This window comes from Vigna unguiculata, chromosome 2 (genome assembly GCF_037176805.1).
Source record: "Vigna unguiculata cultivar grain cowpea cultivar isolate G323 ecotype 2 chromosome 2, ASM3717680v1, whole genome shotgun sequence".
Lineage (NCBI taxonomy): Eukaryota > Viridiplantae > Streptophyta > Magnoliopsida > Fabales > Fabaceae > Vigna > Vigna unguiculata.
Window position 1 is genome coordinate 27,488,471 of NC_140793.1, and position 15,680 is coordinate 27,504,150.

The 15,680-nt window shown below is 31.8% G+C and overlaps 2 protein-coding genes across 2 annotated transcripts in view; both read left to right on the forward strand.

The window, feature by feature from the left end:
* Positions 1-15,180, forward strand: part of LOC146888487 (uncharacterized) — a 33,752-nt gene extending 18,572 nt beyond the window's left edge. The window contains exon 3 of the mRNA XM_085669949.1: positions 15,084-15,180. The gene's annotated coding sequence lies outside the window, so the exon portion shown is untranslated. The remainder of the gene's footprint in view (positions 1-15,083) is intronic.
* On the forward strand, positions 11,618-15,216 carry LOC114174582 (uncharacterized). The gene is made up of 3 exons (XM_085669948.1): positions 11,618-14,315; positions 14,426-14,790; positions 15,084-15,216. Exons 1-2 carry the CDS (start codon positions 11,618-11,620, stop codon positions 14,785-14,787), a joined length of 3,060 nt encoding a protein of 1,019 aa, XP_085526074.1. The 3' UTR covers positions 14,788-14,790; positions 15,084-15,216.
* Positions 15,217-15,680: the final 464 nt, after the last annotated feature.

The window sequence follows — 15,680 nt, forward strand, 5'->3', positions numbered from 1 at the left end:
AGTGCCAAATATCCTTGTTTCATTTTCCCCAATCAGCCAAGTCCAATCATAGCCCATAGATAAACAGAAGCGAGGCTGCCGGCGGTTCGGGGCCATGAACGGAGGAGCGTGGTCGCGTGATGGTTGCAGACCCAATCACGGTGGCTGGCACGGCGATGACGAGCTGTGGAGTCTCCGCGTACCTCTCTTCGTATGGAAGAGGATGAGGGGCGAGGGGGCGCTGGCGTGGACGTCAGCGGCGGCTGGAACCGTTGACGACGGTCTCCAACAGGCGGGACTTTGAGGCCGTGAAGGGGGATCAGCGCAGCCCCTGTCTCGCGCGCGTCGAAGAAGAAGAAGGAGACGCAGATGCAGTAGTGTTTTCGCGCGAGAAGTGGGGTGAAAGGTGATGGCGTCGCCGATGAAGCCTCTCGTGGAGGTCGCGGTGGTGGGGCGTGCAGTGGCGGCGCGGACAGTGTGGTGTGCGGATGGGAAGAAGAGCTGCCGTGCGTGCGTGCGTGAAGGAGAGATTTACCCTTAATTAGGGTTTCGTTTTTTTCCTTTGAAAGAATGAAAGAAAGGGCCTGCCATTTGTTTTTTTTTCATACACCCGTACTACAAGTACCCCCGTTTTTACCTCATACACCCCTCATGTGCTATGTTATGTTGCATCCTTTCTTTTCTTCGTGTACACCTGTTTTTAATCCCTGCACCTCTATTTTGTGTTTGCTCAGAACACCCCTCCATTACCACATGCACCCCTGTTTTTTTATCTCATACACCTCTCAGCTTCTCATCTCTTTTCTTCTCGCACCTCCAATTTCTTATAACTTTACACCCACTATGTTTACTAATCTGCACCACCATGTTTACTTATCCCACTGCCTTTGCATGTTCTATTGTATTTTTGGGCATGTTTTATATTTCACTTGTCACACGTACACACTTGATTAACTTCATGCACCTCCCATGTTATTCATGTACCACCCTTTTAAATAATTTCATCCTTTTATTTATTTATTCTTATTAAAAAAAACAAATATATTTGAAAATTATAAAAAAATTTGCAAAAAAAAATCAAAAAAATAAAAACATTCTCTTTCACTTCATTGTGTCTGTCTGGTCGCTCGCACCGTGTGACACTTATTTTCTAAAAAAACACCAAAAATAGTTTTCTTTCTCTTTTAGTGTCTGTCCGGCCGTTCGCGTCGCGTGACACATATTTTCAAGTAATTTAAAAATACCAAAAAAATATATATAAAAATTTCAAAATATAAAAACATCAACTTTTTTTTTAACAAATATCCTTTTAAGAACTACGCGATCCTTGATTCTCCCCTGTGAGATACGTAGGAGCAAGGCCAGTCCTTGTCAAGTTCACCTCTAAAAATCAAATCTTTTTTTCTCAATTGTTTTTTTCAAATATGTTCTAAAGAACTACGTAACCCTGATTTCTCATTTTGAATGAGAATACGTAGGACCAAGGTCAATCCTTGTCGGGCCCAAAAAATTTAAAAAAAGTATTTTGTTTCTTTTAGCATTTTTATCTTATTATTTTTGGAGAAAATTAATATTTTGAAAACCACATCAACTTTGCATTTTTAATTAAAGGTACCGCCCTCGGGCGGGCGCGGTAGGGTGCTAACACCTTTCCTACGCGTAACCGACTCCCGGATCCAAAACCTGGTTTTTCGCAGACTTGTTTTATTTTTATGGTTTTCCATAGTTTTCCAGAATAACTATGGTGGCGACTCCCAATCTCTTTTCAAACCCGTTTTCTTTTTTGGTTCGTCGTCCCGTCGCGATTTCGGTTGCGACAATATGTACATGTATTTCATCATGGCAATCATACCCAAACAATTCCAATCATAAGAGAGCAAACACACAACCAAACACCACACTGTCTCGCCCAATCCCTCGCTCAGGCTGAAGGGTCTCGCTCAGGCGAGTCCCCTTCGCTTAGGCGAGGGCTCGAAAAGAGCATCAAAAAGCAATGCGGGATCTCGCTTAGGCGAGACCCCTCTCGCTTGGGCGAGATGCTCGCTCGCTCAAAAATTTGAGCGGGTCGCCTGAGCGACCTCTCGCGCAAACTGGTTTGGGCGAATCCCTGTTTGTCTCGCCTAGGCGAGACTGGCTCGCTTGGGCGAGATTAACAGGTCTTGCCACTGTTTCACCTGCAACAGCCATGTTTTTCGAACCAACCAAGCATACAGAGCACTCTTACACATCAAATTGAAGGATTAATCCAAACAATCAGTAACTAACTCAAGAACAGTCAAAACAACACAAAAAACTGGAACCCTAACTTCCCGTACCTAGAGGAAAGGTTAACGGAAGCCTTGGCGGCACGATAGCTAGCACTGTTGTCCTGGGAACGGCTAAAGAGCTGGAAAACAGCGGAGAAACAGAGTCAAGGGGAATTAATATGAAGTCCTAACTGGAACAATGCCAAGGAAAAAAATCATACAAGCTAGAAGGGGCACTTACGCGGAGTAGGAACTGAGTTTGAGCTAGCTCGAGGTGGACCTTAGGGCAAACCCTAGCAGAGCGTTCTGTGAGGGGAAGGGAAAGTGACGGCTGGATCTGTGAGAATGAGAGAGTGGAAGCGTTAGGCAGATTAGGGTTCAGTTTTATCATTTGGGCCAGCCCTAGGCCTACTTACAAGGGCAGCCCTTTACTTTAGGGTAGAATTTCATAACCAAGATTTTCATGGGCCTTACATAAATAATTCCTAACCTAGGTTTAATTTCTTTTGTTATTCTCTTTGGTGTAGGTTTAATTTCTGAGAGCTTATCTGTATTGTTTTAGATTATATAAAGTGTCACAAGGAGGTTTTTTCAATGGGCTTGTTTTAATTAAAGTAAAAAAGGGAGTTAATAATGACATTTATGCAATGTTTTGATTGTTTAGATGTGTAAAATTATGTGCTGGTAGAATTGTAAAGTCTATGCACATAAACGATGAAAAATCTATATTTTAGTATGATTTTGGATTTATTTGAAATATGTATGTACTTCCCGATAAGTGTCTCTGTATGAATTAACTTAAATTAGTCTAAGAATTTATTTGTTTTAGGATTTAATAAAGACAAAGAAACTCAAAGATCAAATATGATGACTACTACAAATTTAATCTATATGATTATATAAATGTGAAAGTTTAGCAATTATAAATACAATAAGAACAAAGAAACTTCAATAATGACAGAAAAGAAAGGAAAAGTAAAGAGAAAAATATGAAAGTACTTGAGAAACAAAAAAATGGTTAAGAGGGAGGTAATTTTATGCTTTTCCAAGATAAACTTCAAATGAAAAATAATTACTTAACTCTTAACCATCACGATAAGCCTCAAAGAACTTTCTCTCTCAAAATTCAATATATCAAAAGTGTTTATCTTCGTGTGCAAAATAAATCAAAATTAGAATCCTAAAAGATGCTCATTGGTTGAAATCCTTGGAGGTTTAAAATTTTAAGTTCCCTTGTTTAAGTTCCCACTCGACACCAAAAAAAAAAAATACAATCAACGCATTTCCTAATTATGAATTCAAGAAATACAAAATAAAGAAAATAAATTATTTTTGGGAATAAGAATATCTTGTCTTGTCTGATTAAGAGATGTTGGATGGGGTGTTTACATTATTTTATTATTTTTCTTCTTCATCTTTTGTTATTTTCTTCTATTATTGTTTTGGAGGCTTTCAAAATCGAATATCATTCAAGTAATATCTTAGTGTTAAACAATATCTTATAATTTAAACAATATTCAAACAATATATTATGATTACGTTTATTTTTAATCATTGTATGAGGGAAGTAATAAATGAATAATATAAGCAAGAGCGTGTAACTTAAATTTGAGAGATCAAGATAATTTTTGCTCCTTCAAAATTAATAAGATTTTCATCTCTGCTTTACAGCTTTCGTCGCCCGGCGCTAGTTTGTTCTCGCTCACGCTCATGTTACGGTTTAACATTTTTATATTTTTTTGTTACTTTTTTTATTTTGGATATATATATATATTTCTCCTTTTTCTTTTTCAATGTAATAAACACTAACATCTACCTTCAGTTTTTTATTCATGTTGATTTTCTTCTCTAGCCATGGCCTCTCTTGCTTTTTTTTTCGTAGGTTATTTCTTTGCTCTATTTGTTTTTTACATGGAATTACAAAATTTTATGATGGTAGATAAGGCGAATTTATAGTATATAATGGATGCAAATTAACTTCATTTGATAAACTGATTTTGTGAGGTTGAGTTAAATTTAAAGTTCACTTCTTAACATAATATTAAAGTCATAAGTTAGAACCTATCATAAATATATTTATTGTTTGTTGGGTTTGTCATCCATTGTTGGATCACCCATATGTCTAGTCTTACATTCTTGATGTATATGCATCGACATCAAGATCTCAAACATCAAGATTTCAAAGGTGAAGAAAGTAAAACACTCACTGTAGGCTCTTTTTTTTTTTAATACTAATATTTCTTTATTAAATTAATCATAAAATTATGTCTAAGAAAATAATGTATGATTTTTTTAGAATTAGTTATAAAATTATGTTTAACAAAAAAAGGGTCTGAAATTCTTTTTTTAGCACTAATATACCTTTATTGATTAATTATAACTTTATGTTTGAGAATATAATTCAATTATTATCAATTTTTGTTAATTTTTATTGGTATTAAAAATGTATTTAATGAGTTAAAACCTTCTTTCAATACATTATAATTATTAATTTTCATTAGGAGAAAGAGAATAAGTAGTTATCTCTATACTCATATAATCAATTTGATTTCTTTTTTCTTTTACTTTTCATTTACTAATTCCACCCATTGTCTTTTTCTTGCTTTCTATTATAGAGTTATGTTTTTTTAGATTTTTAGCATATTGCATTTCTTGAATATCATGTTGCCTATGTGTAATAATCTTTTTATTATCGTTTCTTGTTTTTCTTTTATCAACAAATGTTAGTTGTTAGTTTTTGTTAGTGGAAAGAGCTATCCCACAACCTCTCTCACCCTTCTTCTAAACCCACCAAATAAATCTTATTCCTCTAAATTGTTAACAGATGGATTGAATTCACAACCTCATCTTTTGTTAGTATGTTTTTGTTTTGATGTTGGTTTTATTTTTTATTTTTTGAATTTGTATTGGGATTATAAATGTGTTTCTTTTACCCAGTTTTATTATTTGGTACTTTTTAATTTATGATTTTGAAAGTTTTCTGTATATATTTTGATGAGGAACTAAAAATTTTGTTTGAATTCTATTACATAACTTTTAACTAAGTTAGGGTTAAGTCTTTTGGTGGATAATAAAGATGAAATCTCATATGAAATAAGTGATGAACATAAACTAAAATTAGATATCAGTGTGAAAGTTATATGAAATTAATTACGACAATTTAATATAATTTTACATAAAAAAAATCAACAAATAAATTTTGAATAAAAGACTTTAAATTTGTCTTAGGTCTCCAAAACCCTTAAAGCATCACTGTTTAACGTGATGTGATAGGTTAAAAATTTTATATCGACTAAAAATAAAACAAATATATAATTTATAAAAAAATATGTGTCATCGATTTTGATTTTATAAAAAATATACGTAAATTGTGATATTTAATAGGTGTGCTTGAATATTAAAACTTGGTGATTCATGGAGATTTATAGTCACTCAAACTGAGGATTGATTAGAGATGTCAATGTGAGCCGGAACCCGTGAGCCAACCTGGCTCACCACGTGTTCGAGCCGGGTCGGGTTGGGAAATTTTTTTTTTTGTGATAATGGGTCAAAACGGGTTGAGCTCACTTAACCCACGGGCTATGCGGGTTCGAGCCGAGTTATGGTGAGCTGACCCACCAACCCACCTATATTTAAAAAAACCTAATTTAATAAAATTAATTATTTAAAATTAATATTTTTCAGAATCTGAAAAAAATTTAGACAATCCCTAACTCATTTCATTTTCACGCAGCGCGCAAATCCCTTTCTCTTTTCCTTTCCCTTTCCCTGTCGTGATGGTGCCATAGGTGGTGGTCGTCGGTGGTTCTTTGACGACGGTGGTCGACGTTGGGTGGCGGCCGTTCGGTGGTGGTCGAGCTGAGGAAAAATGCAATCCCCAACCAACCTAGTCCTCTTCTCATTTTCAATTTCGACCCACACAGCGTAGTTCCCTTCCCTCTCAGTCGTGTCCGTCGCGATGGTGCCCACAGGTGGTGGTCGTCGGTCGTTCTTTGGCGGCGGTGGTCGACGTTGGTGGCGGCCGTTCGGTGGTGGTCGTGTCGAGAGAAAACGCAATCCCTAACCTAATTCTCTTCTCATTTTCATTTTCGACCCACTCGCACTTCTCTTCCATCTCACTCGTGTTCGTGGCAGTGGTGCCCAGAGGTGGTGGTCGTCGGTCGTTCTTTGGCGGCGATGGTCGACGTTGGTACCGGCCGTTCGGTGGTGGTCGAGCCGACGCTTCTTTTGCTCGTGCTGCTCCTGTGCCTAGCCACTTTCAGGTTTCTTTCTTTCCCTTTCTCTGTTTTCTTCAATCCTGATAATATGTTCTGCAGCATCAGTGACCACTGTAATTACGTTCACATACAGTTTCATCACCTACAGTTATTACGTTCACATAAACATCAGTTACTACTGGCAATGCTACTAAATGTGTTCAAGTTTTTAAATTGTAGAAAGATCTAAATTGGCCACAGTAATATTCATTCTAAACTTGTATTTATATGTGTAATTATGTATGATTTTGTTTTTGCTAAGGGAGTTTTCCAGACTATTAGTCTCATATCTATGATTCTGTTTCTGCGATATTGGTATGATGCTGTGAGAGTGTTGCATATCTATGATTCTGTTTCTGCGATATTGGTATGATGCTGTGAGAGTGTTGCATCTCTATTATTTGGTTTCTTTTATAAGTAGTGGCATAGTCAATTTGGAAACCTTCATGTTATGGAATATGGAACTTGAAGAAATAGAGTGAAGTGGAATATGGAACTTGAAGAAATAGAGTGAAGGAGTTAGTTTTTTTGTAACAGGATGATCATGGCTTCTCCAATCAGATTGTATAAGATTGTAGATGATTAGGTCCACAGGAAGCACATGAAATTTCAAACATTGTGTTTGTTATTAACTCATTTTGCCATGGGACTTACTATTTTGTATATTTTTGTTTGTTTGTGGTGCATAACATCCATCTCATAAATCACCAATTTTTTTATAGGCATTATTCAGCAATAGATAAAAAAAGAGAAGAAAAAAAATTACAAATATGATTTTTTTTTTAAAAAAAAATCTTTTTTTTAATTTTTATACGGGTTAGTGAGCCAACCCACTTAACCCACCAACCCGTGGTGGGTTGAGTCGGGTTGGAAAATTTCTGGCTCACCAGAAAGTGAGCCGAGTTGAGTTAACAATTTCCAACCCGACCCGTGGTAAGCCAACCCGTGTGAGCCGGGTTGACTCACTTTGACATGTCTAGGATTGATCACTCAAGGGTCCGTGAAACTGTGACTAAAGCTCTAGTTTATACATAATTAATGAATCTATGCTTTCAATTATAATTTATCCAAATTATTTTTAAATTCATTATAAAATAATTTTAGTTTATAAAAGATGTATTTCAATTTTCCTTTTCCTTTTTTTTTTCTTTTTTTCTTTTTTTCTTTTAGCAGTGTTTATATATATATATATATATATATATATATATATATATATATATATATATATATATATATATATATATATATATATATATATAACTTTTCAGGAGTATATAAAAAACTTTCCAAACCTAACCAAACATTAAAATCAATAATATTAAATAAAAATAACTTGATTATTTCATTGAATAAAAATGTGATAAACAAGTTATTAGTATTCCTTTTATGTTTTACATACTTTTATTTATTTCTGTATTTTTTATAATAATTATTTTTTGTATTCGGTGTTTTATTTATTTCATCTATTTTTATACCACTTTTTCCAAGACTTAAATTCTAAAGTCTATAGAACGAGACCACAGAGACTTTTTACTTTATTTTATTTTTTTGTTGACTTTTCTTTTCGACTACCGAGTTGTAACTCTTATTTTTTTAGAATAATGATATTTTAATCTATTCTTTTTTATCCATTTTTAATCCATCACTCTTATCACTTTTAGATCATCACATCATATCATTGTAAAAAATTAAAATAAATTATTTAAGAATGATGAGAATAATAGATTAAAAATGAGTCAAAAAAAAATGGATTAAAATATTATTTTTCTATTTTTATTCAAATCAAGTATTGCCTCAGTCATGTAACTAGTCTTTTGGCAGAGGCGGATCTTAATAGATCTCAAGGGTCGTGGTTTCTCAAAAATTTTAGAATTTTCTAAATATATATTAATTTTTTTAAATGACTTTTTTAGATAAATTTTATTTATAAAATATAATATTTAGTATTAATAAATAAATAAAATTATAATAAAAAATAAAATTTATTAAGATTTTTTGTTTGTCTCTTCTTGTTTTGTTATATTCAATTTTTTACTCTTATATATCTTCTTTTTGTTTTTGAAAAAAAAAATAGAAAGTTAAACAAATTCATTTTCTTTGCTCTTTCCATTTTTAAAAATACAAAAGATAACTCTGTAATTTAACAGTGAAATACTAGTTTGATATTTCATACTTTTTCATAACTATTTTTTAAATTTGTGACTTTTATCATTGATTTCTTTTTAGTAATCACATTTCTTAATCTTTTATTAAATTTTGAAAATTATTTATAGTCTTTCTTTTTAAATAAATACATCGATGGAGAATAAAATCATATATTTATTTATAGTAATAAAAGGAAAGATACATGTGAAGATGATAACAATACAGATTTATTTTCTTCTTTACAAATTTTCAAGCATGGTACTAAAGATACAATGGTTGAATTAAATGAATCCTTACTTAAGATTCAAATAATTATCAATAGGAAGTTTCATATTAATCTTTTGAAAATATCAAATGAGGGTAAGAGATGAAATTAAAAAACTTATTTAAAATCAGTTTGATATAAAATACAATTTTAAAATTATATTTTTTTTAAGAAAAAAACAAAGAGATATTAATACTAAATTATATATATTTTTATTATATTATTATATTAATGGACAATGAAAATTTAAATGTATTATTTTGATCCTTTCAAACAAATTTTGATAACAATCCACTACTCTCTTTGCACGTGTCGTTCTATTAGTGTATATATATATATATATATATTTCGTTTTAAAGAAGTTGCAACCCATAATTTGGGACAAAACTTTTGTGATATAGCACAACAAATACGGTTGAGTTGGTCTTTATTGTTGATTGGTTATTGACTTGACCAAGAAAATATGCCACCACATTCAATTACCAAATTCTATATAACTTTCCTAAGAACAGTTACTAGCTTATACTTTCTAAACTAAATGAAGCTTTTTTTTCTCTCACACTGCTTACATCTTGGTCTATACTCATTCATCTTTTCTCTCTCTTTATATTGAAATTACTATGGTCTTTGCATCAGGAAATGAAACCGAATCATTTTGCATTGCTCAAGTCAAGGAATCTATACTTTTGTAAAATTAAAATATTAAATTTGATTATTTGATTGAATAAAAATGTAATACAAGTTATTAGTATTTCTTTTATGTTTTACATATTATAATTTATTTCTATATTTTTTATAACCATATTTTATTTTACTTCATGTTACATTTATTTATAATTTTTCATTTTCATATATTTTTATTTCACTTTTCCAATACTTAAATTATAAAGTCTTGAACAAGACTTTTTTAATTTATTTTATTTGTTCGTCGTTTTTTATGGGTTAGTTGACCGAGTGCTACCCACCCACCCGGCACCTCTTATTTTCCATTCAAAAGTATTGTCTCTCTCATGTAATAATATAACCCACCTATTTCAAAAATATAAATGAAAAATAAATAAATTCAATTTAATTATCGTTTTCATTACGGTATTATTCGTTATCGCTTTTTTAAAAATAAATATGGTTAAATATATTGTTAGTTTCTTAGTAAAAATTAAAATTAGTTTTTTATAAATTTTAAATTAATTTAGTTTTTAATATTTAAAAATACGTGTTAACAAAATTATATTTAAAAAATACGTTTGAAATATCAAATAAACTTAACAAAATTATATTTAAAAGTACATAAATTTAGTAATTTTAACTCAACTATGTTAATTTATTTATCTTTAGAAAATAAGTTTAAAAAATTAAATAAATTTAACAAAATTATATTTAGAAATACGTAAATTTAATCATTTTAACTAAATTATGTTAAGTTTATTCATCTTTAGAAAATACGTTTAAAATGTCAAATAAACTTAAAAAAATTATATTTATAAAAATGTATAGATTTAGTCATTTTAACTAAACCATGTTAAGTTTATTCATTTTTAGAAAATATCTTTGAAACTTCAAATAAACTTAACAAAATTATATATAGAAATACATAAATTTAGTCATTTTAACTAAATTATGTTAAGTTTATTCATTTTTATAAAATACATTTAAAACGAAAAATAAACTTAATAAAATTTGATTAAAAATTATATCTACGCATTTTTAAAGTTAGAAGACTAAATTAAATCATAATTTCGAAGAAGAACTAATTTTCATTTTCAATAATATATATATATATATAATCCAAATAAAAATTATGATAACTCTTTATATGAGTTAATATTATGTAAGTCAAATTCATCAGATTTGCAACTGCATTAGGTATTTCCATTTTTAAGTTAAAAGAAGGCATATACAAACTAATACTATGTGAGTAGAAAGATTAGTTATTTCTTAATTACAACTTTAAATTTTAGTCTAAATAAACTTAATATTCCATAAAAATATACTTGGCTCAAAATATAAAACATATGAAACTGATCAACCATTTTGTATATATCATTTTAATTACTATTATTATTAGAAAAATATAAAACATATGAATTAACTTAGTATGCTTTCGTTTGTATTTATTTTTTGTTAAGTTTTCAAGAATCTCATTGAATTATTATTATTATTATTATTATTATTATTATTATTATTATCTGAAATTAAGTTTTAACCACATTCTTAATTGAACTTTAACACTTAAACTATTTTTTAAATTAAATTAGTTATTCTTACTACATTCAGTTACTAGATTCAACAGTCACACATAACTGAGAAATTGAGGTAAGATGAGGTTTAAATAACCATTCTTTATTTCACCCTCTGAAACTGATTTTAAGGATAACATATCTCGGAGGCATCATAATTAACTTTTCTAATTATCGGAAAGGTTTTATTATTTATTTCAATAATTTTTTTACCAACTTAATATTAATATAGGATAGTTAATAAGTAAACTATAATACTCCATCAATATGTGTAATGTAAATTTAACGAGTTAATTTTAAACAAGTAGCTACCCATAATTTCTCATAATTTAGGACAAAACTCTTGTGATATAGCATAAATTAAGTTGACTTGGTGTGGTTGCTTGACTTGACATGGAAAACATGTCACCACATTGAATTACCAAATTCTATATAACTTACATAAGAATAGAAACACCATCATCTACTAGCTTCCACTTCTTAATCAAAATGAAGTTTTTTTGTCGTACACTACTTACATTTTGTTCTATACTCATTCATCTTTTCTCTCTCTTTATATTGAAATCAATATGGTTTACTCCAAACATGACCGTCTTTGCATCAGAAAATGAAACCGATCATTTTTCGTTGCTGAAGTTCAAGGAATCCATATCTAGTGATCCAACTAAAATTTTGTTTTCTTGGAATACTTCTACACACTTTTGTAACTGGCATGGAATCACGTGCAATTCTATGCTTCAAAGAGTTAGAAAGTTAGATTTGGAAGGATACAAGTTGAAGGGATTAGTATCTCCACACATAGGCAATCTATCTCACATGACATATTTCAACATTGGAAATAACAACTTCTATGGAGAAATCCCCCAAGAAATAGGTAAGTTGTCAAAACTCCAGTACCTTTCTGTTGCAAATAACTCATCGTTGGTAGGAAAATTTCCTTCAAACTTGACTGCTTGCACTGATCTCAAAATCTTGTACCTAAATGGGAACAATCTGACTGGTGAAATACCAGTGGAAATTGTCTTACTTCAGAAGCTTCAACTACTGTTCCTTTTCGAGAACAATTTTTCTGGAAGAATCCCATCCTTCATGGGCAATCTTTCATCCTTAAGCTATCTCTCCCTAGGTTCTAACAACTTTAAGGGACACATTCCACAAGAAATTTGTCATCTCAAACGATTGACATTTCTAGGATTATCTATCAACAAATTGACAGGATCATTTCCTTCTTGTTTTTATAATATGTCATCTCTTACTACATTCTCTGTGACCCTAAATCAACTTAACGGCTCTTTGCCATCCAACATTTTCCACACCCTCTCCAATCTCCAAGTACTTTATATTGCTGGGAATCAATTCTCAGGACCAATCCCATCATCTATAACCAATACATCCATCCTTTCAGTAATTGATCTGAGCGAAAACAATTTTTTCGGGCAAGTTCCGAGTTTGGGGAAGCAAATACATCTCCGGTTTCTAAGTTTAGGTGTAAACAATCTAGGTGAAAATTTACCCAACGATTTGGAGTTTTTAAAATCATTGACAAACTCTAGCGAGTTGCAAATTTTGTCTTTGGCTTACAATAATTTTGGAGGTTGTTTGCCAAATTCTTTGGGCAATTTATCCACCAAACTCAGTGAATTCTATATCGGGGGCAATCAAATATCAGGAGATATTCCAGCCACATGTGGAAATCTAATTGGCTTAATTCTTTTTACTATGGAACGAAATCTCATTCATGGAATTATTCCAACAACTTTTGCGAAGCTACAGAAGTTGCAAGTGTTGGACTTAAGAGGAAACAAATTGTCAAGCTTAGGAACCTTCATAGGCAATCTCAGTCGACTGTATAAATTGGACGTGGCAGAAAACATGCTAGAAGGAAGTATTCCTCCAAGTCTGGGAAATTGCCAAGATTTGCAACATTTAGACCTTTCCCAGAACAACCTCACGGGATCCATACCATTGCAGGTTTTTAATCTTTCATCTCTAGCTACTGTATTTTCATTATCACAAAACTTGTTGAGTGGTAATATACCAGAAGAAGTGGGCAACCTGAAAAATCTCAACTTGCTATATCTGTTTGAGAATCATCTGTCTGGTCACATTCCAGAAACTATTGGAGAATGCATAATGTTGGAGCAACTCTATTTGCATGGGAATTCTCTACAAGGAAGCATCCCATCTTCTTTGGTATCACTCAGAAATCTTCAAAGGTTAGACCTCTCGCGAAACCTCTTGTCTGGATCAATTCCTAGAGTTATGCAAAGCATTTCTTTGTTGCAATATTTCAATGTATCATTTAACATGTTGGATGGCGAGGTACCAACTAAAGGCATATTTAGTAATGCAAGTGGGATAATTGTGACTGGAAATAGTAAGCTTTGTGGAGGTATTTCAAAGCTGCATCTACCATTATGTCCTGTCAAAGCCACCAAACAAGAAAGGCATCACTCACTCAGGTTAATAGCAATTATAGTAAGTGTAGTTGCTTCTCTTCTCATATTGTTGGTTATTCTAACAATCTACTGTATGAGGAAAAGGAGTAATAAACCATCTTTGGATTCACCAACAATAGACCAACTGCCTAAAGTTTCATACCAAAGCCTATACAATGGAACAAATGGGTTCTCATCTTCAAACTTGATCGGATCTGGAAGTTTTAGCTCTGTATATAAAGGAACTCTTGAGCAAGAAGACAAGATTGTTGCCATAAAGGTCCTAAACCTTCAAAAGAAAGGAGCTGACAAAAGTTTCATTGTTGAATGCAATGCACTTAAAAATATTAGACACAGGAATCTGGTTCCGACTTTGACATGTTGCTCTAGCACAGATTACAAAGGTCAAGAATGCAAAGCTATAATTTTTGAGTATATGACAAATGGAAGCTTAGAACAGTGGATTTATCCAGGTTCACCAAGTGCACGACACATGAGAAGATTGAGCCTTCATCAACGATTAAACATCACAATTGATGTTGCTTCTGCATTGCATTATCTTCACCATGAGTGTGAACAATTGATCATTCACTGCGATCTAAAATCAAGCAATGTTCTTCTTAATGATAGCATGGTTGCGCATGTGGGTGATTTTGGTATAGCAAGACTTTTGTCAACTGTCAATCACACCGCTTCTGGGCAAACAAGTACAAATGGAATAAAGGGTACAATTGGTTATGCTCCTCCGGGTATTGTTTTCAGTTTTTAATCATTATTGTTTCTCTAAATTTTCACTTTGTTTTTGTATACTTGTTATTTATCATTATTATTTATTGACAATTTTCTCTATATATTTTAGAGTATGGAGAGAGGTACAAGGTGTCAACTTACGGTGACGTGTATAGTTTTGGAATTCTTATATTGGAAATGCTGACCGGAAGAAGACCTACAGATGAAATGTTTAAAGATGGTCAAAATCTTCGTAACTTTGTTGCAATTTCATTTCCTAACAATCTTTTGCAGATTTTGGATCCAAGAATCATTTCAGAGTATGAAGCAACTGCAGTGGAGGGAAACTGTGGTAATCTTAATGCAGAGGCTGGAAAGTGTGTAGTTTCGCTTTTCAGAATCGGACTTGCTTGCTCGGTGGAATCACCAAAAGAAAGAATGAATTTGGTTGACGTTATCAGAGAGCTTAATCAAATCACCAAGGTTTCTTGATTGGTGAGCAAAAGAGCTACACTAAACTCTCTCCATACATAATTACTGGACACAAAATAGTTATTATATTTAAAAATTAATTTGTGTTTCAATAAAATAACTGTGGTCTATTTTTATAAATTATTCCGCAAGTAGAATGAAGTTTTCATTTTCAAAACTAGGTATAAGCTTGAATAAGTTTTACATTTTTAGTATATAACTAACTTTTGTTTTCTTCCATTACCATCTGATCATAAATGAAAAGAAAATTTAAAAATATCTAATACTTCAAATTTAATGAAATTATTGGATTTCAGGGGATGACTATTGAGTAGAATTAAAGTTGAAATCAAATTCTACATGACGAGGGAAACAGAGATTGTTGGATAAACCAAGGACAACAAATTGTTTGCTGACTTGCCTGAGGTTTTGTATTTATCTAAATAAATGAATTCATATCAATGAAACATTTTCATGGCCGATTTTAACAAATGGAATGTTCCATGCACTCAATATACTTATTGTGTTTATATATTTTACGTTGTGCTTGTATGTTTTACGTGATTCATTATTTTTTGATCTATCGGAATTCCCAACAAAACAATCGAGGTTGAGAATGATAATATGATAATACATGTAGAAGATGAAAACTCAATGTGAACTTACTGAGCTGATGTCATTGCTGTTAATTTTAATGCACTGATGATGATTTTATGCCGATTTCATTTTGTTTTTATTTGGAATATAAAATATATAAAACAGAGGAGCACTTAGGGTAGGATGACGAGAATTGGCGGATAGTGGATAGTTAGTACCTTGTGATATATTTATGCGGAGAGAGTACCAAGTATATTAATATTTATTTATAAACGAGGTAGATGTTGGTATCATCCGTACCTACGAGTATTCTTGTT